The following is a 27,297-nucleotide window of genomic DNA, read 5'->3' on the forward strand; positions in this document are numbered from 1 at the left end:
TACCATCCGTTGAATATCGCGAACTTCCCTCTTTCAATCCACCCCCCAAAATAACTCATTTTAATTGTATTAGTTTTTGTATACAGTTTACAGTAGCGAATTCCAGGTCCACATTTTCAAATGGAGGAAACCGACGGATCGCCATTGCCTTTGGCAGAGCCGGTGAACGAAAGACCGAGGAGGACCAAGAGAAAGTCGTCCGTGGCAGATATGGATGCGTCCCCAGAGCACAATTTCAAACGGTTAGGAAGATCATATCACACACTTTGTTGTTGTTGTTGTTGTTCTTTATTATTATGATCATTTCATAGCTCGCACTATTGCGTATCTCTTTCACAAATATCCCACTCTTTGCAATTGTATATAACTGCATGAGATTTGGTAATAAACATGTATTAGTTGATTGCATTTAAAATGTTTTATCTACAATTTATAATAACATCTAATGAGTTATTCTGTAAGAAGCCACTAAACGGGTGAGAATAGATGTGTGAGTTTGTTATGTTTTCAAAGTGAGAAAAACTTCCGCAATATGTCGGCTAAAATGAAAACAAAGAATGACAGCAGGACATATATTACGGTAATGTTTTATCTCAACACACGGTGGCGCTCATGCCACACAAAATATAAACAGCGTTCAATCCACCAGCACATCAAGCCTCTAACACCTGTTTCAAATGAGCACTCAGTGATTTGTTTTGTAGCTTACACAGTACTTTAAATTGTCAATATCACTGCATCAGCTGTGTAACGTTAATGCAATTGCAGATGTTTACAAAGGATATACATCAGAGCAGATCTAATAAAAGAAAAAGCAAACCAAACAAATACATTGTAATTTGATCATATAAAATAAGCAAGGCATTTGAAGACATTTAGATCTTCATATCCTTTTTCAGTGTTTTGGTTAGAATGAAACAATCACATCAGTCCAATCTTGGTGTGTAGCTATTTTACCAATATTATACTAAAAGGACATCTGATAATGTGTCCAGGGTCCCAAATATAAATAGATTGTGCCAAATATATACAAGATATCCCTCATAAACTCTGAGAAAGAAGCCAGAGAGCATCAAATGCGCTTTATATCACAGGCTAAAATAACAACAGTTTATTTTGGCAGAAGGTCTGGTTTTCTTTCACTCATGCCAAGCCTTCTGCCTGATTGGAACACCGGGAAATGTGACCCCATTTGCCTATTATACAATAAGAAAAACAACAAAAATGGCACGGAAACTTTATTTTTACATTTTTTGGAAAATTTGAGCACTGCTTGCCATTATGATGTGAAGGCATTGCTATGTGGATGCTATGAGATTCTAAATGTTTAGGTGTTGTGAGGCAGTTGCTTAGTGGCCGAATTAATAGCTCCACAGCTATGGCTTTCAGAAAGTATAACTGTGTTTAAATTAATTCTTACCCAAGCATCACGCATCAAAAGCACCACCGGGACAGTGACGTCACCTGCTAAATAGACAATGTAGAGTCTTATGCATTGTTCAAAAGATATCTTTCAAGGGATCGCTGGGAAATCAGTAGTTCAAGTAGTGACATAATGCAGTATATGTAAGTCTATGAGATTTGTTTCACCTGCTGTATTGTCTGAAAAGTCGTCTCTTAAAGGTATATATTAATTCAAAAATGAAAATTCTGTTGTTAATTACTCACACTCATGTCGTTCAAAACCCGTAAGACCTTCATTCATCTTCGGAACACAGATTAAGATATTTTTGATGAAATGCGAGAGTTTTCTGACCCTGAATAGACAGCAACGCAACTACCACATACAAAGCCCAGAAAGGTAGTAAGGACATCTTTAAAATATTCTGTGACATCAGTGGTTCAACCGTCATGTTATGAAGCTACGAAAATACTTTTTGTGTGCAAAGAAAACAAAAATAACTTTATAGAGGATTTGCACTTACGGCACGATTCAGTTACCCAGAACCATGGTCATATTGGAGATACTCAGATGTAAACAACAGCATGGATTGCATGCTTATTGTACTACTGAATATGCTGTTCTGCTCATTTATGCTGTCTAAACCACGAAAAAACGTGTGGAAGCTGCTAAATTTTATAGAGAAGGACATGGTATGCAATAAAGAATATTATAATATCTACCTAACCGGAAATGATAAAAACAAACACAAACGTTGTCAAGATGCTTGCCGTGGAAATACTGTTCAGTTTGGCTAACCACAAACGCCTTTTGTTCCTCAGACATTTTTTTTTAACTCTTCTCCTTGATTCGTTATAACTTTTGTTAGTCTATAGTACTCCAAATGTTTTTTCCCCATCCGACCTATTAATACATCCCGAAACATGACAATAATTGACTGTTTACAGCAGCAATAATCAGCAAAATATATGAGTTTCGTTCAGTTCAGTGTCACTGTCCTTACTCCCTCTTTGGGCTTTGAACATGGTAGTTGCAGTGCTGTCTATGCAGGGTCAGAAATCAATCTCTTGGATTTAGTCAAAAATATCTTAATTTTGTGTTCTGAAGATGAACAAAGGTCTTAAGGGTTTGTAACGACATGAGGTAATTAAGGAGTATTAATGAGTAAAAGCCTATTCATAACGAGCAAGAAAACTATAACAATATCAATAAAGATGGTTTAGAAATTGTACACCACAACTGTAATGATAAAATTTTTTTTTTCAGCTGATGAATGATAAAAACACTGACAGCCAATTAGAATCCATCTGTTTTAAAGTGCTTGAGCATTTAGTGGCAGATAAGATAATAAATTGAACGTTATCGTGCCTTAGTGTGGACTCTAATCTAGTTTCTAATCTGTAACAATCTTTATGGTTATAGGTCTTGGTGTGAACAGGCCTTAATATTTGCCTTACATGAACTATGAGTTCATGTAAGGCAAAAAAGTTCATGTAAAAAAAAAAAAAAAAAAAAAAAAGCTCATGACCTGAATAGCTCACCTTAAGTTTTGACGTAGTGTTATGTAACGGAAAAGCTAAATAGACTTTTATTAAATGTCGTGTTTTCAGCCTTGTTTTGTCTAGCAAGACGAAAGGACTTAGTCTACAATAACCCATTTTGTTTCATACGCACTGAAAAAACAGATCCAGTTAAGATAAGAGCACAACGTCACTGCTTTACACATAGCAGAATGTCGTAGGTGTTTAAGGCAACCGTTATCCAGTTTCAGATTATCTGTTCTCTGCATCATTTTGATACTCAAGCCTTTTGCGTGGCCTTCTACAGGTTTGTTATATATGATGTCTCATATTTGACAGTGGAAACCACAACAAAGAGATCTTTTGAAGCTGTTCTGGATGAGTAAATGACATATCATTCCTCCAAGGTCTCTCCTTTGTTTGCGACGTAAAGCACTGTGAAACCAAACCTACTTATCTTAACCTGAATCCCCTTGAGTGTTTTCCCACCTTAACGTAAGTGGGATGGCATTCTCAGTGATGGAAGAAAATACCAAAAAACCTGAAACCAACATTGACCGTCCGGTTGAAACTAAATATTGGTTTGTATAGTACATTGTGAATACTTGGGACGTCCAAAAATCAGAATACGCTACACACAAAGTGCAATGTGTTTATATGAACTTCCTCACATCAAAACGACCTGTATAACAATGACGTCAGCCTGCGAACACAAAGTAGCATCTTACATGTTCCCACACTCGTATCGGTTCAGCTTACACGCGACGATGCTAACAGTGATGTAATGTCCTGTGGAGTTCTTAAAACAGGGCAGGCCTCATTTTTGGTATATTTGTGTAGTCTGTTACATTGCCTGTTTGAGACTGGTTGATGTAACCATCATGGGGTGTGTTTGTTATTTGGTCCATATTTGTCATGCCAATGTCCAGCGTTTCAGACAACACCTCAGCATTCCAGGCATGTTTTGGAAGTAATACACACTCGCAGGATCCCTACTCCGTTCCTGAAGCTCCCAAACAGCACATTCTCTCTATCTGATACACCTGTATCAGGCATTGGAGTCTTTGATATTGAGCTGATGATGTGAATCAGGTGTGTTTGATTATAGAGAATGTGCTGAGGGCCTTACAAAGGAACAGGCTTGGGAAATGCAGCTGTAGGCATTTTACACAATATGGTTACAGGTCATGGGTGTTTTTTTTCTGCTTTAAGGTGACTATCACAACTATTTAGTTCACACATACTTGAAATAATCTGGTCTTCACACATGCCTTCCGGTCTAAATAGTATGGCAGATTAGAAGTAGTATATCTAAATAAGTAAATACTACACTACCATTGAAAAGTTTGCAGTTAGTGATTTTAAGTAAATTGATACCTTTGTTAAATTGATCAAAAGTGACAGTAAAGATGTTTATAATGTTACAAAGTATTTTAGTAATATATAATTCTGTTGTTTTAAACTTTCCATTTATTAAAAAATTCAGGGGAAAAATAGTTTTCAGCATGGATATTAAATTTTGAGAGATAATTTAGGATCAAGTAACACTGAAGACTGAAGTAATAACTGGAATTCAGTTTTGCCATCACAGGAATAAATTACATTTTAAAATAAAAAAATAGAAGCAGTTGGGTGGGTTTTGGGACGAAGGAGTTATATTGAAGAAAAGTGTCAAGAAATGCTTCCAAATTTACTTTTGTAATTATGAATATTAACGTAGTGAATGTTAAGGTAATGAATTTAGCTAATATTTACATGCAAACACAGGGAATGACAAGAGGTTGTAAAGTGTTTTATGACCGCATGTCTCAATATTGGGTGATAGTTCACCCAAAAATGAAAATTCTGTCTGTAATTACTCACCCTCATGACGTTCCAAACCCATAAGACCTTTGTTTTTTTTTATTTTTGATGAAATCCGAAAGCTTTCTGACCCTTCATAGACAGCAGCGCAACTAACACGTTCCAGGCCCAGAAAGATAGTAAGGATATTGTTAAAATAGTGACATCAGTGGTTCAACCATAGTGTTATAAAGCTACGAGAATACTTTTTCTGCACAATGAAAACAGAAATAATGGCTTTATGACTACCTTTCTGGGCCTTAAACGTGTGAGTTGCGTTGCCGTCTATGCAGGGTAAGAAAGATCTTGAATTTCATCAGAAATATCTTAAACTGTGTTCTGAAGATAAACAAAGGTCTTATGGGTATGACAGTAATTAAAGACAGAATTTTCATTTTCGGGTGAACTGTTCCTTTAAGTATGCTGTCTGCTTGTCATGACTATGGTCTTTTCCTCACCTGGGCAACATGGAATGGAGGACACTCCATCATGGTATTGGCAGCGCCATTTGACCTACATATTTAGCCCCCTGTTGTCTTTAGCAGTTGAGACCACCCACACTAGTGTCTTTTTCTAGTGGACACTGATATAGATTCTGTGCTTTACTCTCAATATCACACCCAGGATCGCCCAGCTTCTTAATGTTCTGTTCAGTGCATCATCACATTTCTTACATTGCATTGTTATTTAGAAACATCCACCTGTACCACATACACCTTCAGACATAATTCAATTGTAAAACACACCTTAGTCATTTTGGGAAACCAGCCTCTCTCACTTCCCACAAACATTCATTCTCTGTTAAACTGTATTTACTGCAATTACCTATTCTCTCATATACACGTTCACCATTTGTATTCTTCTGTCATCTGCGCTCATTCCTAAGTGATGGAATAATAAACAGACAACTGAGAGATGGGAGATGCCTGCAGAAACCACATCAGACAAAATAAGAGAAGTTAACCCAAGCATATACACGTGCCCACACCTCTGCCAGACCCCAAGGTGGATGGCAACCAGAGAATGAATGTCTTTATTTGGTTTTCCACTATTTTAGTGGTGATTCATTGTGATGTGAAGTTTGCCCGCTTTTAATAAAGACTTTTAATATAAAACACGTCATGTCAGACCTTGACTCATGCATTCAGGACGGCTTTCACTGCTAATTAACTCATGCAATATTAAAACTTTCTGATTAAAATAAAATATATTTAATTTAATAACTAATAAATAATTTCTGGTTAGTCAATCACAGCATCCTGGGGTCAAATATTTTTGAAAAATGACTGCTAAACTGGAAAAAATATTCAAAATATTCTTGGTCTTTTCAACTAGTTGAAAATTCCATGAAAATGTCCATGTATTTATTTCAAACGTTTGGAACCAGTACATTTTTTTTTTTTAAGACAGTAATATTTTTATTCAGCAAGGACACATTAAATTGATCAACACTGACAGTAAAGACTTCATAGATCTTGATTTCCAGAAAAATATTCGGCCGCACAGCTGTTTTTGTAATTGATGATAATAAGAAATGTTTCTTAAACACGAATTAGCATATTAGAATGATTTCTAAAGGATCGTGTGACACTGAAGACTGGAATAAATTACATTCATGTATATTACAACAGAAGACCATTACAGTGTTTACTATATCTCTGATCAAATAAATGAAATCTTTTGATCAGTAGTTTCATCAGTATAAATCAGTATTTATTTGGCCATATGATAATATGTGGCCTTGATTACATCAGCAAACTAAAATGATTTCAGAATGATTTGTGGATATACGCTTCAGGGTAATTCATCGGTACGCTGCAATATTTCTAAAACTAACAACCCAACGGCGATATCACACACCTTTGTTGATGATTCAATCGTAGTTCTGTAGATTAGCTCATAATAAACCTGAGAATTTTTCTGAAGGCATTGTATTAAAAGATTTGGCGAGCCGTCCCATTACCGTGGCTGTAAAAAGCAACGGCTCTTCTGAAAAAAGAACCCTGGGTATCTTTGCAAACATGACCTCGCTGAGACAGTTGTCACCAGTCCCCAAATAAGGGCCCAGCCAACAATGCAGGGGCAGTGCATTTGTGAGTAAAAGAGGACATGATGGATAGAGACTGAAGGAAAGGGCACGTGGGTGAAAGACGGCAGAGTATCTTGGTGTGGGTTAGAGAGATCGGAGCTAAGTGACGCTCTCTCTGTATCAGTTCTGCAGACCATGATGCAGTGTCACGGGAGACAGAGCTACACCAGGCTTGGTGTGTGGTATGTACAGGATGTGCTTTACTTTACATTTATGGGCTTTTCTTTGTGGGCACACTGACATGGGTTATGGACGTACTAATGGATCTACAAGGTTTGGCTGCACGGTCTACGTCATTACTGCACAACCAGAGGTCTGGGTCTGGTTGGATGCTTTGTATGTGTCTGGTTTGCTGTATGAACAGAGGGGATTACATGTTGTTGTTTTTCAAATGACTTTAGAAATATAATTGATTTTTAGAAACTTATCTTGTGTTTTTCTTGCTGTAGGCCGTCTTTGAGACGAGGAAGTTCTTTTAACTTTCTGACACCTGGACCCCAGTGGGACTTCACGCTGGTGAGTAGCTTATGACATCCATATGGCTCAGCTCTTTCTCAAGCATACAAAACACCTAGTGGTTCTGTTCCAAGCCACTTTGCTGTCTACTATCAACATAGGCAGCTACCTACTAAGGTAGCATCATAAGTGTAACTGAATAAGTGATTTGAAACGCAGTCTTCGAAGAATCTCCAATGAATCGCAAGACATATTTGACTCCTGGTTGGTTTCAGAGTTTTATGTAAACATATTAGCTGTAGGGTGTATAGCATAATCTACAAACACTGCTGATCAAAACTTTGGGATCAGTACATTTTAAAAATGTTTTTCTTTTTATAAGATTTCTGTTAACCTCATTAAGACTGCATTTACATGATTAAAAATAGAAAAAAAAACAGTAATATTGTGAAATATTATTACTGTTTAAAAAAATGTTTTTCTATTTTAATATATTTTAAAATATAATTTACTCCTGTGATGCAAAGCTAAATTTTCATCAGCCATTACTCCAGTCTTCAGTGTCAAATAACCCTTCAGAAATTTTAATATGCTGATTTATTACTTTTATAATCAATGTTGGAAACAGTTGTGCTGCTTAATATTTTTTTTGGAACCCGTGATTCTTTTTTTTAGGATTCTTTGATGAATAAAAAGTTAAAAACAACAGTATTTATTCAAAACAGAAACCGTTTCTAACAGTATTAAACTTTGCTATCACTTTTTTCAATTTAACATCTTTGGCGAATGAAAGTATTAAGTGAATAATTTACTGACTACAAACTTTTAAATGGTAGTTTATATTGTTACAAAAGATTTCTATTTTAAGTCACTGCTGTTGTTTTTAACTTTTTATTTATTTAAAGAATCCTGAGAAAAGTATCACAGGTTCCAACAAAATATTAAGCATCACAACTGTTTTCAACACTGATAATAAATCAGCATATTAGAGTAAAATTTCTGAAGGATCATGTGACACTGAAAACTAATGATGCTGAAAATTCAGCTTTGCATCACAGAAATTAAATATATTCAAATAGAAAATAGTTATTTTACATTAAAATAATATTTCAAAATATTACTGTTTTTTTTCTGGATTTTTGTTCAAATAAATGCAGCCTGGATGAGCATAAGAAACTTCTTTTATAAAAAAAAAAAAAACATATAAAATGTCACTAATCCAAAACGTTTGAATGGTGGTGTAGTTACATTCTTCAGTTTGCATACTGTTTGGAGGACAACATTGGGCAGGATAAAAACTAAGAAATAGAATGCTTTTTTAAATTTAATTAATCAAATGTATTTAAAAGAAATATCAGAATAATGGTTAGTTGCAGTACTAATTGCTAAAACTATTTACCAGTACTTTATCAATACGATGACATTGAGGTAACTACTAGCTAGCATTTTACTTGATTTGTCCACAGTCATTAATGATTTATTTCATAACTCTACATTTAACTATATTACACTTTTTAATGCCACAAGGAAATTAGACATGGACGTTTTATTCACTTTCATAATACGAGTCTTTAAAGCGTAATAAAGCGGTTTTAAAAATTTTAATATAAAAAACTTGTTATACAACAGTTGACCTTTTTATTTTAAATGACGTAAGTGCTGTAGTTCCATTAATAGTGCTTTGCTATGGTTCACCAGTTTTCATGCTTCAGAAACTTTAATGCTACACCCTTAAGGTCATTTTTGTTAAACCTTCCATACTTTTCCTTAGCGCAAGTTCGCAAATGTACTTTCCCCTTGCCCTTTACGAAAATTTTGGCAGATATTGTTTTCCATTCAACCATTAAGTTGTTGCCAACTGATGACATCTCAATGACATCTCTCATGGCATCGCGTGCCTCTGGTTCAGCTGATGCACAAATTGCCACTGATAATTTCCCAAGCATCCCCCCTCCCTAAATTTCCACCAAACCATATCCAAATCCCTCAATCCCACTGAATCAGTTAAGCAGTAAATGCAAACTAGTTGGATGATTGAAAACAGAGAATAGAGCCCGATTAGAGCATTCCAAAGTTTATGAAGGCCAAGCGAAACGCAATCCATCTCTCATCTGTAGGAAAACTGGGGGGTGGAAAGACGGGAAAGAAGACAACCGCTTCATCCCGTGCCAAAATGTCCCTTTGATATGTAATTTTTTTTCATGAATACACACACATTAGCTCATCTAGCGGGCACATGGGCCTCATTATGCTTCCAGCTCCAGCACCATTATCTCACCTTCAAAACCCTGCCGAGGTGAAAGAGTATTCCTCCCTGCTCTAACTCCTGGAACATGAAAGCGTAGAGTCTTTGTCTTTAATGTGGAAGCAGTTCTTCTGGATAAAGCCGTCTGCATGGCCGCAGGGTGAACGAGGTGGTGCAACAACAGACGGATTATGCAGGAATCGGCCTTCGGACCTCTGTGGTATTGCTGGATTGAATTTAGACAGCTGCTTGTACCAACATGCGAAGATGATTTGGAAAAATCTGTGTCAGACATGTTCAAACGTCTAGTCTTTCAATATGTTCATTTTTGTTGCATAATGTAAAGGTTTATATAAGTGATTCAGTGCAGTATTAAGGCATTTCCACCTACTCATAAAGACATGGTAGTTCTTATGAAAATTTTTGTTGGTTTGGCATTCATACAACAAATGTGTGGTTTTTCTTCTGTAGCGTATGGATTGAGTCACTTTGCAGAAGACACAGGAAGCAGCTTGAGACAGATGAACATTTACTTTCATTTGACACATTAAAAGAAAACCATGCCCTAAAATCTTTCTTGTACAGGTGACGTCTTTAAGTTGCAGCACTGGTTCTACGGATGGCGTCAGTTTAAAATAAAATACCTGAGAATCCCTGGGTATTAACACTTGTATGGCTTAATATAATGCAAATAAGGTCTATTACCGATATGTAGTAGAAAACCCATGAAAGATTTACGTTATTTTAAAAAATCCACATCGTTTTGAACATATTTTGGATCATGGGGGCGCCATTATGATGGTTGCACTCGGTGAGCTACTTGCACTACCTGTTGCTATTTTTACTGCAACACAGCTCGGAAAATAAAATTCTAATATGATGACCACAACTACTGAAAGAGCTTACAAGTGGCGATGGATATAAGCGTAGGCTTTAACCAAATGCCATACGATCGATTTTCCCCACAAGGAGTTTAAATGCCCCAGGATATCAAGTGAAATCAGTTCTGGCATCTAGTGTTTCTGGTCTCTGCTGTTTGTAAAGCTCTTTCAGTACCTGTGGTCTACTAAAAGCCTCAAAGGCATCAGGGCTAAAGTGGAGAGAACAAAGACGCAGGTCCTTAGTAAGTTTTATTCATCCATAGGCATTTTCCAATTCTTTTCTCCTCTTTTTCGCTAGGAAAAACACTAAAGGCTTACATCGCTTCTCGTTGCCCTCCGACTGAAAATTACAACCGACAGCTGCACAATGTGGCATCGTGTCATATTCCAGGTTGTGTTGTCTTGTCTAGTGAAACGATTGATCATTTTCAGAACAAATTGACAATTGATATACTTTTTAACCTCAAATGCTCGTCTTGTCTCGTCTCTGTGATGCGTGTGCATAGTCTGTGTAATTCGGGTCAGTACAGTTAGGGTATGTCGAAAAACACCCATCACGTTTTCTTCTTCAACTTCAAAATCGTCCTACATCGCTGTTTTATCTTTTTTTTGTAATGGGTGTTTGATCTTCTTTGCGTGTTCACTTTATAAACACTGGGTCGGTACTTCTGCAGCGATGTAGGATGATTTAGATGTTGAAGAAAAATACGAGACGGGTGTTTTTTTGACATACTCTGTGTATTGACCCGGATTGCACAGACCCCCAAGTTCAAACTTGGGGCACCATTGAAATCCGCTATATGGAGAACATTCCTAAAAATGTTTTCCTGAAAGAAACAATTTCTTTACGACTGAAGAAAGTAAGACATGAACATCTTGGATGACAATGGGGTGAGTAAATTATCTGTAAATTTCTGTTCTGGAAGTGAACCACTCCTTTAATACCCGGGGTTCCCTTTAAAGATTGCCTTTTCACCTCTGAAACCACTTTTCAGGTGACATCAGGCTCTCTTTTTTTCCAGCTCCTTTCTACCAACCACAAGTCCAGTGTTTACATCAAGTCAGCCTGATGGAAGTCCCATCTTACTTTTACCCCAAATTGAATATCCATTTTTACTTGGAAAATGTCACATTGAAGAAGTTAAATAGGTTGCAAACACTTTTAAGTTGACTTTTTCCATTTCACTTTTTGGTTTTTAGTCTTCTCCCCCCACTTTGATTGGTAATCGGTGTTCTTTCTCTAACAGATGGGCTTCATGGGTATTGATTTTGTCCAGATCTGTCAAAAACACAGTATGCAAAGCACATGTCTTGGCCATCATGTGCACAAACGCTTCATCCTAGACCTTACTGACCCTTGCAATATGCAGAGTGTCCCAAAACGTGACTTTGATTGAGCTTGCTTGTAATAATCCCATGTTTTCTGTGCCAGCAGCTGTTTGCTCTCATAAATTCTTTGCAGTAATATCCATTTATGGCTGGTCCACCAGGAACATGCGGTTTGGAGCCAAAATACACGGCCTGTCTATCACTTTGACCTTTTCCTTCTGTTGCTCTCAGTTTTAATTCTTCTTATTGTTGAACTTTTAGTTTTATTCTTAGTGATTTTCTTTTTATGCTTGACCTAATTTATTTTACATACATTTTTATCTGAATACGCTAGCAATATCGGTGCCACTTGTAAACTTACAGACCATTAGTCTTCCTCCAGTCTCAGATAACACAAAAGCAGCCGCTTATCAGCGTTATCCATGAAAACATTCAAAACCAAACACCTGTGATTCACTCAGTAGCTCAGCTTCTGATTGGTCAGCAATCATTACTGTCAACTCAAATCCTCCAATCAGGCCTTGATTAATTCTGTCCATTGTCTGTGAATGGGGATTTGCTAAATGATAGCTTGTCATTTATTGTTTTATTGTGTTTGCCAACTTGTTCGCCATGAATGGCTCTGAAGCTAAATTAGCCTAATCTACTCATTGCTTCAATGAAACTCTAGGTGAGCTGGCTATAGGGTGTTTGGTTTTGATCACATGACTTTACAAATGCTTTCACCCTATAAGAAAACAAAGAGCTCATCAAGACATTACTTCTGTTAGCGGCATCAAGAGTAGGGGTTTTTCAGTAGATACTAGTGTTATAAACAAAAGCTTAATTGACTTACAAACTAGCCCTGTTTGGGAAATGTTAAATATAGAGGTGTAATGTAGATTATGGGCACATTTGGGTTAAAACCACCATCCATTTTTAAATACGTAGCCTCACTCTGAATGAACAGTCAAGATTTGTTAGCATTCAAAAACCTCACACTTGACTTGGTTTAATGATATATACATGCATACCTAAATACATAATTATTACTTTACTATTATTAAATGTAATACAAAATGTGGCTCTAGTTATATGGAGGGGCTGATGTCTTCTTGGGAGGTTCATTAAGCTATAACTCAGCCACCAACTAAACTGTCTTAAATGGCCTGTGTTGAATGGTTTCGTAAAGTGGTTTTGGGAAAAGCCCAGTAAAGAGAACATAGGCCAATAACAGAGACCCTGAGGGCTCTCGGTGGCCACCGCAGTGCTCCAGAAATGTTTACAACCCCTTCACACCCTGCACACACTCCACAGGTAGAATTTTCACTAGCCAGATGCCCCACCAGCCCCCAACTCACACACACAGGTGCTAAAAGGCCTGAGGGATAATGATGTCCTTCCTGAGTCTTGCTGGACCTCCTTAGGAGCCATTGTAACCCGTAATAATACCAACTTTTAAAGGTAGCACTTTGCATATTCTTCAGTAAGTTGACAAAAGAACGTCTTCCTTGGTTCCTCTCTCAAAGCCAGAAAGTGTTTACATTTTTTTTTTAAGTGTCCTGTTTTAGTTTAAATGTGCTTTAGATTCCTAAAGGCTGTTTTCTTTTTTGCAGAAACGCAAGCGCAGAGAGAAAGACGATGCGGACGCAGTCAGTCTGTGCAGCTTTGACTTCAAGGTAAGAAAACCAGCAAAACAACATAGGTTCTGCAAGGACAGATTTGGCCAGATTTATCGAAATGCACAAATCAAGAGGCTTTGGATTTTTAAGTTACTCCCTAAAGTCCAAAGCATGCTTCAAAACAACATCAAAGTCTCATAACAACATCAAAAAAGGTCAAAAATAAAAGCCACCCTCTGCCGTATTTGTTAGCAAAATCAAAGCCATTTTGCAAAGCAATCCTAGATGAAATCACTTGTTTGTTGCAAAAATCAAAGCCTTTTAACCTTAAACTGGAGGAATTTAATCTTACAAGATTTTTCCACTGATAATCAGAAAGGTCATTTCTCTCAAACCCATAAACTTTCCATGTTTACTGTCAGTAATTATCCTCATTTCTGCAAGGACTCAATTAAGACGTGCTGCTGTTTAAACTAGCATGTTGTGTAATTTGACTCCTCGCTGATCTCGACTCCTCTCTGGTTTATTTTCGTACTTTTCTCTATCCAAAAGGGAACAGTTGATTTATTACTACACGTCCATAGCAACCCAGTGTTTTTTTACAGTTTAGCAAGAGGTCACACTGAGCACGCCCAGATCTTCTGTGCTCTGACAGACAGGAGAACAATACAACTGAGATGACTTTCATCAGTCTCGCGCCTACGAGATGAGAGCTCTCTGATTCACCAGAGCCATCATGCCTTAAGCAATGGAAAAAAGCTGGTGAAGGTATTGCATAAAAACAACATCTCGTAACAAAATGCCCAGGATTGACAAATCCATTTTGTTTAATATACACTCTTAAAAATATAGGTGCTTTAAAAGGTTCTTCACAGAAGAACCATTTTTAGTTCCACAAAGAACCATTCAGTCAAAGGTTATTTAAAGAACCACCTCTTTCTTACCTGTTTATTATCTCAAGAACCTCTTTGCCACAAAGAACCTTTTCTGAAACAGAAACCATGGTTTATGGAACCATTTAGACAAAAAAGGTTCTTCTAAGGCATTGTGAAGCACTTTTATTTTTAAGAGTGTAGTACTGCTAGAATAGATTATAAATCATAGATGGATAGATACTGATACATTTTTATGATACCATTATTTTGGACCCCATTGACTTTTATTGGGTTGACTATGGGTTCTATTAAATAAAAATCTTCAAAATAGCTTCTTATGTATTCCACTGAAGAAAAAGTCATGCGGCTTTGGAATGACCTGAGGAATGAGGCCTCAATGCCTTCAATTCACATCTTTGAAATGCTTTAGTCACTGGTCCATTCTGACCCAGACTACTCTAGAGTGAAACTTGTTTCGCTAGACAGTGCATTAAACAAAAGTTCCCAGTTCCCTTCCCCACAGCACATCTTTGAGAATGCATATTGGGGGAGGTGGGGGTATTGTACAATCGCCTGTCCTGCAGGTACCTTCTTTATTTCCCTCTGCACTCCCCTCAGAGCCATCGTCATCCTGAGACTGTCACATTGTGTCTCGCTAAATACGCACTCTTCAGATTCTGCTTAACGCAGCTGCCGAATTTGCACAATCAGACTAAGAAGAGTCATAATGTTGTCTTTAAATGGTCATAGCCGAAGTGCTTCATCGGTGACTAATTTAACTTGCGAAGTCTGATCATATTCAAACCAAGTTGCAATATATTAAGTCTGTAAGAATGAGAAGGAAAGAGGCTGTGCGTGTGTGGGATACATCCTGACTCTCTTGTGTGTCTGGACAGAGGGGTGTGTTATTAGTTACCTGCTCTGTTTGGTGGCAACCACCTATGTTGAGAGTGCGTTGACTCAATCGGAATTAAAAATACTTGAGATCAGGATGTGTGTGATTTTTGTTTTTCTGTAGATGGAGTTTTGTGGCACAGCAAAATATGAAGCGACTAAAAAGCAATTTATTGTTTAGTGCATTTAGCGAACCCACTGTAAAGGTAAAAATGTTGACATTGGTATATTAAAGGGATAATTCACCCAAAAATTAAACCTTTGTTCATCTTCGGAACACAAATTAAGATATTTTGATGAAATCAGTCAGTCTGTGACGCACCGAAGATGCGTTGTGGTACTGTCGTGAACATGCGTTGAAAACTGACCTGGAAGAAAAGAAATTGTTGAATTAAGTCGTTATTTTTGCTTTCTTTGCACACAAAGTTTTCTGGTAGCTTCATAAAATTAAGGTTGAACCACTGATGTCACAAGGACTATTTTAACGATGTCCTTACTACCTTTCTGGGCCTTGAAAGTGGTTTTTGCATTGCTGTCTATGCAGGGTCAGAAAGCTTTCGGATTTCATCAAAAATCTTAATTTGTGTTTTGAAGATGAACACAGGTCTTACAGGTTTGGAATGACATGAGAGTAAGTAATGACAGAATTGTCATTTTTGGGTGAACCAACCCCCTTAATGTGCTTAAAAACATTTCTGTCTTATTGTAAGTCACATTATAACTCAACACAAGTTTTGGTTTGTCTATCTGACGATCCTCTGATTTTGTGTTTCGGTTTCAGCTTCTTTATAAGAGGATGTTGCAAAAAACTAATCAGGAACTGAGATTGTTATAGAGAGAGTTTGCCTTAAAATAAAAGACTTGCTATTTTCTAACTTGTGTGTTTTCTAAACCTGTATAATTTTTCTTCTGTGGAACACAGGAGATGTTTTGAAGAAGGTAAATGCTTGAAAGAATGTAGATGCTTGCAGGTACAATGGGAACTGGTGTTTTCTATCTTCAGAATGTATGCAAACACACCATAAAAGTGGCTTATATGCTTTTTAAGGTATATTCCAGGTCTGCAGAAGCCATACAGTTGTATTTAAATCATCTACTTTCTTCAAAATCTCTTATTTTTGTTCTACAGAAAAAATTATACAGGTTTAATGTGGAATATAACATTTTTATTTGATGGGTTTCCATGTTTACATTTTTAAATATCAGAAAGAATCATATTGCAGGGAAAAAGGAAAAAAGCAGAAAAGATCCCAAATGGAAGTTGAATAAACGGGGGATTGGCCATGAAGTAGACCGTGTTATTCTAGAGAAAAACAGCTGGTGTTGCTGTGTTGATGTACACTTACACATTTAGACGTCACACACACCTACAGCCTATTCCCAGTACAGGCTTGTCTTGTAGCCACACCTTTGTTAGTTGTAGTAGATGATTTCCTCCAACACTGAGGAAAAACAGAAAGCTTTCAAAGAATTCGGACAAAGGAGGTTATCTAGAGAGCTTTATCGTAATGTCTCCTCTTTGCTAATCAAAGGCATTCGTGCATCCTAGAACATCCAGCCATAAAGAAATAAAATTCCATCAGTCACCTAAACTGCATTACCATTGAATTACCCACCAGGGGGCAGCACTACGATCCACTGCACATCTTTCCACTGCCTGTTCAACAGAGGTTTATCAGATTGAAGCAAGTTAGCTCACATTTTCCCGTTAGGCAAGCTCGCACACGGCCCGCATTAAGTGAGTCACTCTTGTGTGGTGGTGTTTAGCACTAAAGTAGGAGTGCTGTGTTTGTGCTTCACACCCAGATGTCCAGCTGTCATGTGTGTCGAGGTGTTAGCCCGCAGGGGGTGCAGGCTGAGTCCGCTTTCATCCAATAAGGCTGCCACACCTCTCACCTCTCAAAACACACCGAGAACAGAACGAAAGTGTCTCCCCAACGGATTGAGTAGTGAAAGAACACTGTTATTGATTTCACCAACACCAATATTCGATGCACAACTAGTTTTTGGTGCACAACCATTATGTGCCGATTAAAGCCACTAACTGCTGATAAATCAGCTACATCTAATATACTTATGGCAAAGATGGGCAAAAAAGTATTATTAAATTGATGTATTTCGTTTAATTTGTGTTTTTGGAAACTTGTATTTATTCATTAGCAGACACTTTTATCCACTAACATGTTTGCAATACAAAGTTGAAACTTTGTCCAGAATAGTACAGTTTATTACACAGCGTAACTAAAAATAGAAATTCTGTATAAATTATATTTGTATGTTTAAATTAAAACTGTAAAATAAAAAAATATATACACGCAGTTTGATTTAAAAAGTACATATATATTATAGAAAAATATTTTAGGCTAATTATGTTTAATAAATGACTTTTAGTAGTAAAATTAATTCGTTAATTAGTTCATCTGATTTTGTCTATTACTTCTCCAGTTTATGTTGCACTTTCAGTTTCATCATTTATAAGAGGATGTTGCAAAATGCTGTTTCAAGGAACTGAGAAGGATTGTTAAAAGGATAGTTTATGTTAAGGATGGTTTATTTTAAAATAACAATGTGGCAATTCCCTCACCCATGTTGTTTCAAACCCTTATGATTGTTGTAATTCTATGGAACACAAAAGGGCATGTTTTGAAGAGTGTAGTTTTAGCTGGTTTTCAGTACAATTACAATCGGGATGCAATTAGTTACAGTTTAATACAAAATTAAGTACATATACATACGTACATGTTGTGTTTCCATGTTTTATGGGGACATTCCATAGGCGTAATGGTTTTTATACTGTACAGACCATATTTTCTAATCACCCTACACCTACCCTACACCTAAACCTAGCCCACACAGGAGATGGTGCACACTTTCTGAGAAAAAAAAAAAAAAAACCTCATTCTGCATGATTTCCCCACAAGGTCAAAATTTACTGGTATTACTATCTTTGTGGGGACATTTGGTCCCCATTTCGTGATAAATACCAGGTACACACACACACACACACACACACATGCATATATGTGTATATATATATATACACACACACACATTGATTAGTTGTGAAAATCAGTAGTGTAATGTTTCACAGTAATACAGCCTCATTAGCAAATGTGACCCTGGACCACAAAACCAGTCAAAATGATCAATTTTTGATATTGAGATTCATCTGAAAGCTGAATAAATAAGGATGGTCAATATTTGGCCGAGATACAAGTATTTGACAATCTGAGGGTGTAAAAAAAAAAAATATAAAAAAAATAAATAAATAAATAAAAATCTAAATATTGAGATAATCCCCTTTAAAGTTGTCCAAATGAAGTTCTTAGCAATTCATATTACTAATACAAAAATTACTTTTTTATATATTTATGATAGGAAATTTACAAACTATCTTTATCTTTACTTAATATCCTAATGCTTTTTGGCATAAAAGAAAAACGATAATTTTGACCCATACAATGTATTGTTGGCTACTGCTACAAACATACCCATGCTACTTATAACTGGTTTTGTGATGCAGGGTCACAAATAACCCTTCTTTTGTTTGGCCCGTCCACTGAGCAGTGAAAGGTGTCCTGATCCAAACACACTAATGCATGTCCTGTTTCACACTCTTGTATTGACACAGGAGGGTGAGCTTAAAGTCCGCACATCGTTCATCTCCATTTGCTTAGCACGCATCCCAACCCTTTCACACTTTTTAACACAAATCTCTACTAAAACGTGCCGACACATCATGCCAGTCCATTTGCGCAGCTCAAGTTAATACCTCCGCTGACAGTGTGGGAAGGTAGCAGTAAAAGATCTGGGTCTGTAGTGTAGTTTTTGTTCACTCTAATGTGGCTGTGCTGTTTTGTGTACGCTGAGAAAAATATACAGAGAAAAGCAGCTTTTGTTAAGCAGGATTTGTTTATGGCGTGGTCTGAGTCAGTTTCTGGTTCGGACCACTGAAACTTTTCTGATTTCTCAGACCTCCCCACACACTTCTAATACACAGACAGCCACCAGTGCTCTGTTTGCGTGCGACCCCCCCACCTTCAGCCCTGATTGATATTGTAATTGATCATCCCCCCCCTCCTCTCCTGATGAGTGGGTGATAACGACCCAGTTCTTCATTAGGCAGATCTCAAAGCAAATATGCTTGTACTTTACACCCTTCATGCAACTCAAAGACATACATAAACCAATCCACATTGCAAACAGAAACAGACTTGCTTTCACTCACCACAAAGCTGGACTGTTTGCCATTTTATCTTAAAACTTTAACTGCAACCTGGAGAATATGGGAGGTTTGGTTTAGTCACTGTCCAAAATAACTTTAATTAGTGTTTTTAAGACAGAAAATGAGTTTATAAAAATGAAAAGGATTATTTAATAAATAAGATTTTATAAAACGTTTGTAAGCCCTCTTGCTTTATTGACCGTGAAATGTTTTGATGATACATTTCTAAATCAGTAATATCTAGATAGACAAAATCTTGCTTTGTTGATATAAGGTTGCAGAGATAGCCAGACTTTGTCTGTTCAGAATCCTTTACATATCCCCTCCTCCGCTCTCTTCCCATTGGCGAGTTTGCTTCATGACTCCACCCTAAAACTCTCTGTATATGAGCACTCCCTACCGTTCACATCCCTAGAACAAAGTTAGAGATTGTTAGAGTACACACACACACCGAGAGTGTGTTTAGAAGAAGAAAGCTCCGCTTAGGCGGACAATCACGAGTTGGGGGACGAGTTATGTCACATCACGTTTTTATTTAAGAATCACTTGTGGATTATTGCCGACCCCTTGGAAATAACAGAAACCAACCAGTGGATTTTATTGAAAGAAATGGTGGCTTACGATGAACCTTGTGTGGTACCTATCAAACGGACTTTACAGAAGATAGACTACCAGAACCAGACTTACAAAGAACTAGAGGTGAGAGGCGATTTAAATCAAATTCTGTCCTTTTGCTCGTTGTTTTGCATGCTAAAAACATTTGACTTCCTTCACTTTCTTTATCAGTCAATTTAGAACTTTGCCCTGTTGTTATCTCGTACTCGCAGTTGCCTTTAAAGGACTAAGAACCACAGGTGTGTTTCTCAAGGGTGTGAGACTTGAATGAGTGATCAGCATATCAACAAGACTAAAGGTCATCTCACCAATAGTCACTGAGCTGCTGGTTTACATTTTAACTTTTTTTTTTAATTTTCAGTTTTGGTGGCTATACATGGAAGGTTAAAGCCTGTGTGTTTGGGTGTATATTAATGGTTTGAGTGACCCCTCAGGGCTTTTTTTGAAAGTGTGGGAGCTTTTGAAAATCCAACTGTCTGAAAGCAATCACAGCCCATAGCCCAGGTGTGCTTGAGCCCTGCTCTGAGCATTTAGAATTGCATTTAAGACCCAGAAAGAGGCTTTTCTCTTACTTCTCTTCAGTAGGCTGCTATTCCTATTCGCGGTTTCAAGTCGGATTCGGAAGTGGCCACATAAATGGTTGTCGGGAAGGCTAAAGCAGAAGTAGCAAATTATGAATGAATCAGGAGATTTTTAGGAAGTTGTGGCTACAGTTTGGTTCCCCTCAGGTAATCATTGCCATAGCTTGCCAGTAAGATCTAATATGTCCGTCAGATGGATTTATTTACAGCTAATAATAACAAAAGATTAACTGTACCCCTAAAAGAAAATGTGAAGTTTTAGATTTAAAAAAAAAAGACTTTCCCTGTTCCGTTTACTTTTACTTTGGAGGTCATTCCCATTGAAACGTTTTATCAGATTTAGCCAACTTCTAGTGAGAATTTTGTCCCCAATGTATAGATAAGCAAACACACTCACACATTACTAAACAGCAGTAGTCTAAACATTAGTTCCTGTGGGGGAGGCTTCCCCCTGCTAAGTTCTCCCAATGTGACTCTCCCAGGGGGTCCCAATGAGTCAACACAACCAGAAATAACCACACTATCAGCCTATCCGTCTGCCTACATATTACTCTTTCCAATAGACAATCTATAATGTAAAAAAAGTTTATTATCACAGGGTTTCTCTAAACAGCAGGAAGAGTGCAATGGGCAGCAGCAGCACTGTGATTATTTGCTTAGAGCCAGTATTGTTTCACACAGGTACTGCTGTGCTCATTTGAAATTCAGTTTTGAGCCAGACTGCTTCCTCTGCGGTCAGTCTCCCCAAAGTCTTGTGTTTTTGGCCACCGGTGGAGAAGGTTCAGTTGTGGTCTTCATGTTTACTTGCATGATATGTTACAGCAGAGGAAGGGCAGGCAGGCGGTGCGGATCTGGGTGGCCAAGTCCAGTTGGGCTTTGGCCACAGTTGCAGTTCCTGCTAAAATAAAGTCGTAGATCTGCTCAGCAGCTGTCTCCGCTGGTCAGAGGAATGGCTCCTTGTTTTCACTTTGCCAAGATGAGAACAACACATCCTTTTTAATATACTTTCAGCAGCTGGAAAGTCATCCAGAACTGGAAAATGTGCATTTTTAAGAAGTGCAAGCACATAGTGCTTTTTGTTCCTGCTGTTTAAAAGACGCAAATGCTTTTTTCACAACAAAGCTCACATTGTTCTAGAAATGGTAGGAGAATTTTTCAGAGTGTAGGATCAATGTCTCAGATCTCCTTTGCTTTGATTTTTTTTCCCCCTTCTTAGGTCTGTTGAAGTTGGCTTGAGGCCCAGTCATTATGGATATAGGGTTTGAGAGTGCTCACCTCCCCCTCTTCCAGGGGGTTCAGGTGTGCTTGTCTCTCTCACGCAAAGGCTGCAGGGCCTGTCTCAACACGAAGCCATAAACAGCTCTTAAAAAGAAGGGAGAAGAGCAGAGTAGAGTGCACCCTGTTTAAAGATCCAGGTCAAATCTGTAACTCCCTGTGGTGGTCCGTCTGACCCACATAAATACACATAAGCAACAGCTCTTAAACTTCTTCTTGAGAGAGAGCAAATTTATCTCCGTTAAGTGAACAACCATCCTGATCAGGGGGCCTGTTTGCTATAGTTAGGCCGTGATGTTGAGTGTGTGTGGGTCATCAGTGTGGGACAGCTGACTGAGGTCTCCTACATTCCAGTCATGCCTCTTGAACCCTGGGTCTCCAGGGTTGCAGTTAGAGAGAGGTCTTTGTTCGTGTTTGCATGTGTATGTGTATATATATAATTTTTTTTTTGGCTGAGGAGGTCAATCTCACGTGACTGGCATAACAGCTGTTGCCTCCAGAGGCTGTAGCTGTCTGTCGCCCAGGAAACACCAATCACCCTGACCTCCGGTTGACCCCTTCACACCCGCAACAGTGGAGAGTGTATCCAGTGACTCATACGATAGCCTCTGTTTATGTGTGCTTGTTTTTAACATTCTCATGTCAGCAGTTAATGAAGCACTAAGGAATCTGTTGTGGTCAGTAGGGGGTGATTAAGTTTTAACGTTTATTTCCGTCCTTGTGTTTCATAGGAACCTTGTACTAAGCGCGTGCGGCCTCTCGGCCGAGTGACCTCGCTGGCGAACCTCATCTCTCCCGTGAAGAATGGGGCCGTCCGACGCTTCGGCCAGACCCTCCAGGCCTCATTTCGGGGCGATGGGCGGTCTCCGGGCGTGCCCCAGCAGAAACCCTGCAGCAAGGCCGCGGCTCCCACGCCACCCAAGAGACGCAACAGCACGCTCTGGTCCGAAACCCTCGACGTCCATCAGAAAGGAACCTTTTCCACCAAAGAGATTAAGAGACAAGAGGTGAGTACAGTCGGAGCTACGGAATCCAGACAGCACTGAGAAACCCAGACTATTAAATCCACTTTGCCAGATGCTACTGAATCAGGCCTGTGTGACTTATTAAACCCAAAGGGCCTGGGGCTTGGAAAGCGCCCTTTTCCTCCTCTCACTCGGTTTTCATTCTCCCTCGCTCTACCTCTCTCGGTCTGGCTGTGTTTTTTTGGCCTGTGTTCTTGGCACGCAGTGGAATGGAGCGGACAGTGTCCGGCTGCATTCTGGCGTCTCAGAGTCAGACGTACAGTGCTAACACAGACTAGCCGGTCTGACGCACAAAGCCTCCACCTCTCATTCACAACTAGATCTAGTAATCAGACATAACAGCAAACTGTGAGCCCCTCAAATATTTCCCACCAAAGAGAGGAATCAGACATGTAGGGTCTTAACTAAAATATCCAAACTACTTACTTGGTTTTAAATGTGACCATTCGTTTTGTCTTTCCAGGCTATTTTTGAGCTGTCCCGAGGGGAACAGGACCTGATCGAAGACCTGAAATTAGCCCGAAAGGTTTGTCCATTTTACATTTTTTGTTAAAACATTTAAAGCAAACAGACGGAACAAGTTCTTGGCTGTGCTTTCAAACTCAGATACATTGGCTCGCTTCCTTCCTCCATTTATAGCAAAAAATGTCTCTCTTTTGGTAAAATTAGAAGCTGCTATTATTTACTCATCATTTTCTCATTTTGTGTCCAGGCGTACCATGACCCAATGTTGAAACTTTCTATCATGTCTGAGGAGGAGCTCACAGCCATCTTTGGAGACTTGGATGCTTATATTCCTCTTCATGAAGGTAAATATTGTACACACCGTCTTATGTTTGTGTATATGATGACAAGTAGTGCTAACATACTCATTCTTTACCCAATCAGATCTTCTCGCTCACTTGGCGAAGGCTACAGGCCCAGATGGTACAGTTGGGCAGATCGGCAAGATTGTTGTGGACTGGGTAAGCATTCAACTCTTGATTGTCGTTTCGTTATTATGAAAACAACGCTAGCTGTTGAGTATTAAGACTAACTCTCGCTTTCCTCCACAGCTGCCAAGGTTAAACGCATACAGGGCATATTGCAGTAACCAGCTGGCCGCCAAAGCCTTGCTTGACCAGAAGAAACAGGACCCAAGAGTTCAGGACTTCCTACAGCGCTGCCTCGAGTCACCTTTCAGCAGGAAACTAGACTTGTGGAGCTTCTTAGACATCCCTCGCTCACGACTAGTCAAATACCCCCTTCTTCTGAAAGAGATTTTAAGACACACACCGCCAGACCACCCAGACACAGCAAGCCTTGAGCAAGCGGTAAGTGCCGACACAAATCTAGGCTTTCAAATGGAGCCGTTTAGGTGACATTTGGTGTTAATGCTGCCTTTGTTCCTCATCTGCAGATAAGCATCATTCAGGCTGTGCTGGCTGACATAAACATGAAGAAAGGAGAGTCTGAGTGTCAATACTATATCGATAAGCTGGAATATTTGGACGACAGACAGAAAGACCCTCGCATAGAGCAGTGCAAGAGCCTGCTTTGCCATGGAGAGCTTCGCAACAAAAGTGGCACGGTAAGTTTTTGTCTTCCATACAAACAGCCTGAACTGCTGGGGGCAAATCACTTGTGTTTTTATTCTCTAGAAACAAACACAAATCCACCATATTCCAAATAAGGCTAGTAGAAGAAAATTATTGGCTCTCTTTGTCTCGCAAACACATGACACAATGACAAGGGAATCTTTGAGAGTGCCAGGAGAGAAAACTGTTAATGCCTGCAAATCAGTCCACTGTTCAAACAACATGTCATTAACCAGAACTCTCTTTTTCCTTTGCCCTTTTTTCAGAAGCTGCATGTGTTTCTCTTTACGGAGGTTCTGGTCTTGACCCGGCCTGTGATGCGGAACGATCGGCATTGTTTCCAGGTGTACCGCCAGCCAATCCCAGTGCAGGATCTCGTATTGGAAGACCTGCAGGACGGAGACGTCCGCATGGGCGGCTCATTCCGAGGAGCCTTTAGTAACGCCGATAAAGGTAAGATTGACGACTCTCGACGTCTGATCGCACATTTAGTCATTTTTATGTTTCCTTTTGCTCATTGGAATATCTGTTTTTCTTCCTCTGTAGCCAAGAACATCTTCCGGGTACGCTTCCAGGACCCGTCTCAGGGTCAGTCCCACACACTGCAGGTCAACGACATCTTCCACAAGCAACAGTGGCTCAACTGTCTCCGCACTGCCATGTCAACCCAAAAAGATTTGCCGCTTCCTGAGAGCGAGTCCTTGTCCACCCCTGCCAGTACTGACGTTTGCACCAAACGCCGCTCGTCTTCGGTCTCCGCCATCATCCTTATGGAGGAGACGGATGAGAACTGTCCACGGGCCGCAGCCTCCGCCCCTTCGTCCCCCAGCTCTGAGGAGCCTCCCAGCCCCACTCCCTCCGCAACGTCCACCCTTTCCTCGTCTTCGTCATCATCTTCAATTTCCGCCCCCTTCCTCCCCCGCAAACCCAAAAAGGACAAGCGTTCAATCTGTTCATTGGGCAAGCGAAAAGAGACCATGGTGTAAAGACTAAGCTATCCCAGGGTGCACATGGAGCACCGTGCGGAGGACTTGTATTTATGTGTGTGTATGGACTGTGTGTTTCTACAGCAGTGTTTTTGTGTTACTGTCCACAATGGCAGCTATTATTACCAAATCCCTCCCCCCCAAACCCTCCCAGGCCCATGTGGGCCGCACCAGTACCAGAAAGACAGTATTCGAAAGGCGACTGTGTCGATCTTAAGGGACTGAAGTTTGAAGACGCATCTCGCACCACGTTGATGAAAGCGCAAGATCACACGTTTAGTCTCGTTTACTGTTAGTTTGGTCATATTTTTTGTTTATTTTATTAATATTGATTTTTTGTAATTAAAGTTTTACTTTTTTAAAACTTCTCAATAAGATATTTACTGTAGCTCTTTTTTGTTTTCATTGAAAGCACTGTGTTTAGCTTTTAGAAGGGACGAAAACCCACTGAGAAAAGATGAAATATCCAAAGCAATGAATACTTTGTAAAAGTCTGATTCAGAGCTCTACTGGAAGGCAAGTCTTACAAGTACATTCCCATTAAACAGATGCATTATCAACTCCATTTTATATTTAAATCAAATTTTTATCAAGACAAAATTATTTTAAACTGTCCAAATGGACATGGAAAATTTGTTATTTTCTTAATGCAAAAAAAAAAATCAAACCTGAGCCAAAAGTTTTCAACCCCCCCAGAATGATGGATGAATATTTCAATGTAGCATCTTGCATGGAGCTTTACTTGTTGAGTCCTGCCTGTATTATCATGAGGGCCCAGTGCATGTACATGCTTGTCAAAGCAGAACGCTGACGTAGAAACAGACTGTTATGTAGAAGAAAAGTTGAATGTTGAATGAGGGCTTGAGAAATGTAGATATGAGACTTAGAAGGAAACTTTGAAACTGAGTTGGATATGACTAGACGGACTTGATGATTGGCACTACTTGATATTAGCAACCCATGATGGACTTTGCTTTTATTTTTACTTTCGTAGTGTCTTCATGAAGTAGGACGGTTTGATACGCTGGTAAAAAAACCAAGATGTTGTTTTGAGATGGAAGGTAAAAAGTATGTTTAGGAGGTACTGTTTAAGAAGGTTAAAGTATGTTGTGACCACTTCAAAATGTCTGTAACCAAGAAGAATGGATGTATATTTTTTTGAGAAGGACTGCAGTGGCCTGTATGTACAGTATGTGGTGTAAAAATCAACTATTAAAAGAACAATAAAGGTCTGTGTAAGATTTGCATCTGACAACTGCGTTCATTCTCTTTCTTCTTGCTGATCTACGCAACAACTGAGATGTTACAAAACCTAATCCTACAACACATGCCGATGTGATTATGAGAAAGCTATCTTGAAATTGTTTCCATAAATTCCAGGTAGACAGGCACTTAATAAACATACAAACAAATTCACCCATACGCAGGTCAATTAGTCCTACTACTTGTTTTTCTCCCCTGACAATGAATCACTCAAAAGATCTTTAAACAATTCCCCAATGTGGGCGACCAGCCCGAACCATCTTTTATTTTTAGCCTTTGGATGATTTTCATTCTCTGAATCTGTGTCTTATCCAGCTCCACTGCCCTAAACCCCTTCTCCATTTCATCTAGAACTTGGCGGCTGCATAAAGAAGTAAGTCTGTATTAAACAAATACCTTCATTTATCTCCACAAACCCCCTTCACTGATGGCATTTGCCTCTGGTAATCTCTTTAGTGGGAGGCCCAAAACAAATGGGCTGTCAGGAGTCACTTAGCACGTCCGCTGACGCGCTTTGGAGTCTGGGTTTGTATAACACATGATCGCTTTGTTTGTCTGACGGTCAGTCAGAGAGCTTGTATGTGAATGGTGACGACGGGTCTAAAGAATGCGATTG

At 38.9% G+C, this 27,297-nt stretch overlaps 1 protein-coding gene across 2 annotated transcripts; it reads left to right on the plus strand.

The window, feature by feature from the left end:
• Window positions 1-26,673, plus strand: net1 (neuroepithelial cell transforming 1). 2 transcript variants are annotated; one of them, XM_051107059.1, is made up of 11 exons: window positions 1-242; window positions 7,303-7,369; window positions 13,360-13,422; window positions 22,562-22,837; window positions 23,319-23,381; window positions 23,568-23,664; window positions 23,744-23,820; window positions 23,911-24,168; window positions 24,255-24,425; window positions 24,699-24,885; window positions 24,979-26,673. In XM_051107059.1, the coding sequence occupies exons 1-11, from the start codon at window positions 121-123 to the stop codon at window positions 25,416-25,418; spliced, it is 1,821 nt and encodes a 606-aa protein (XP_050963016.1). In that variant the 5' UTR covers window positions 1-120; the 3' UTR covers window positions 25,419-26,673. The 2 variants fall into 2 exon arrangements, with proteins under 2 accessions (XP_050963016.1, XP_050963015.1); XM_051107058.1 differs by lacking the exons at window positions 1-242; window positions 7,303-7,369; window positions 13,360-13,422 and adding an exon at window positions 19,783-20,058.
• Window positions 26,674-27,297: the final 624 nt, after the last annotated feature.

Source organism: Labeo rohita, chromosome 4 (genome assembly GCF_022985175.1).
Source record: "Labeo rohita strain BAU-BD-2019 chromosome 4, IGBB_LRoh.1.0, whole genome shotgun sequence".
NCBI classification, from domain to species: domain Eukaryota; kingdom Metazoa; phylum Chordata; class Actinopteri; order Cypriniformes; family Cyprinidae; genus Labeo; species Labeo rohita.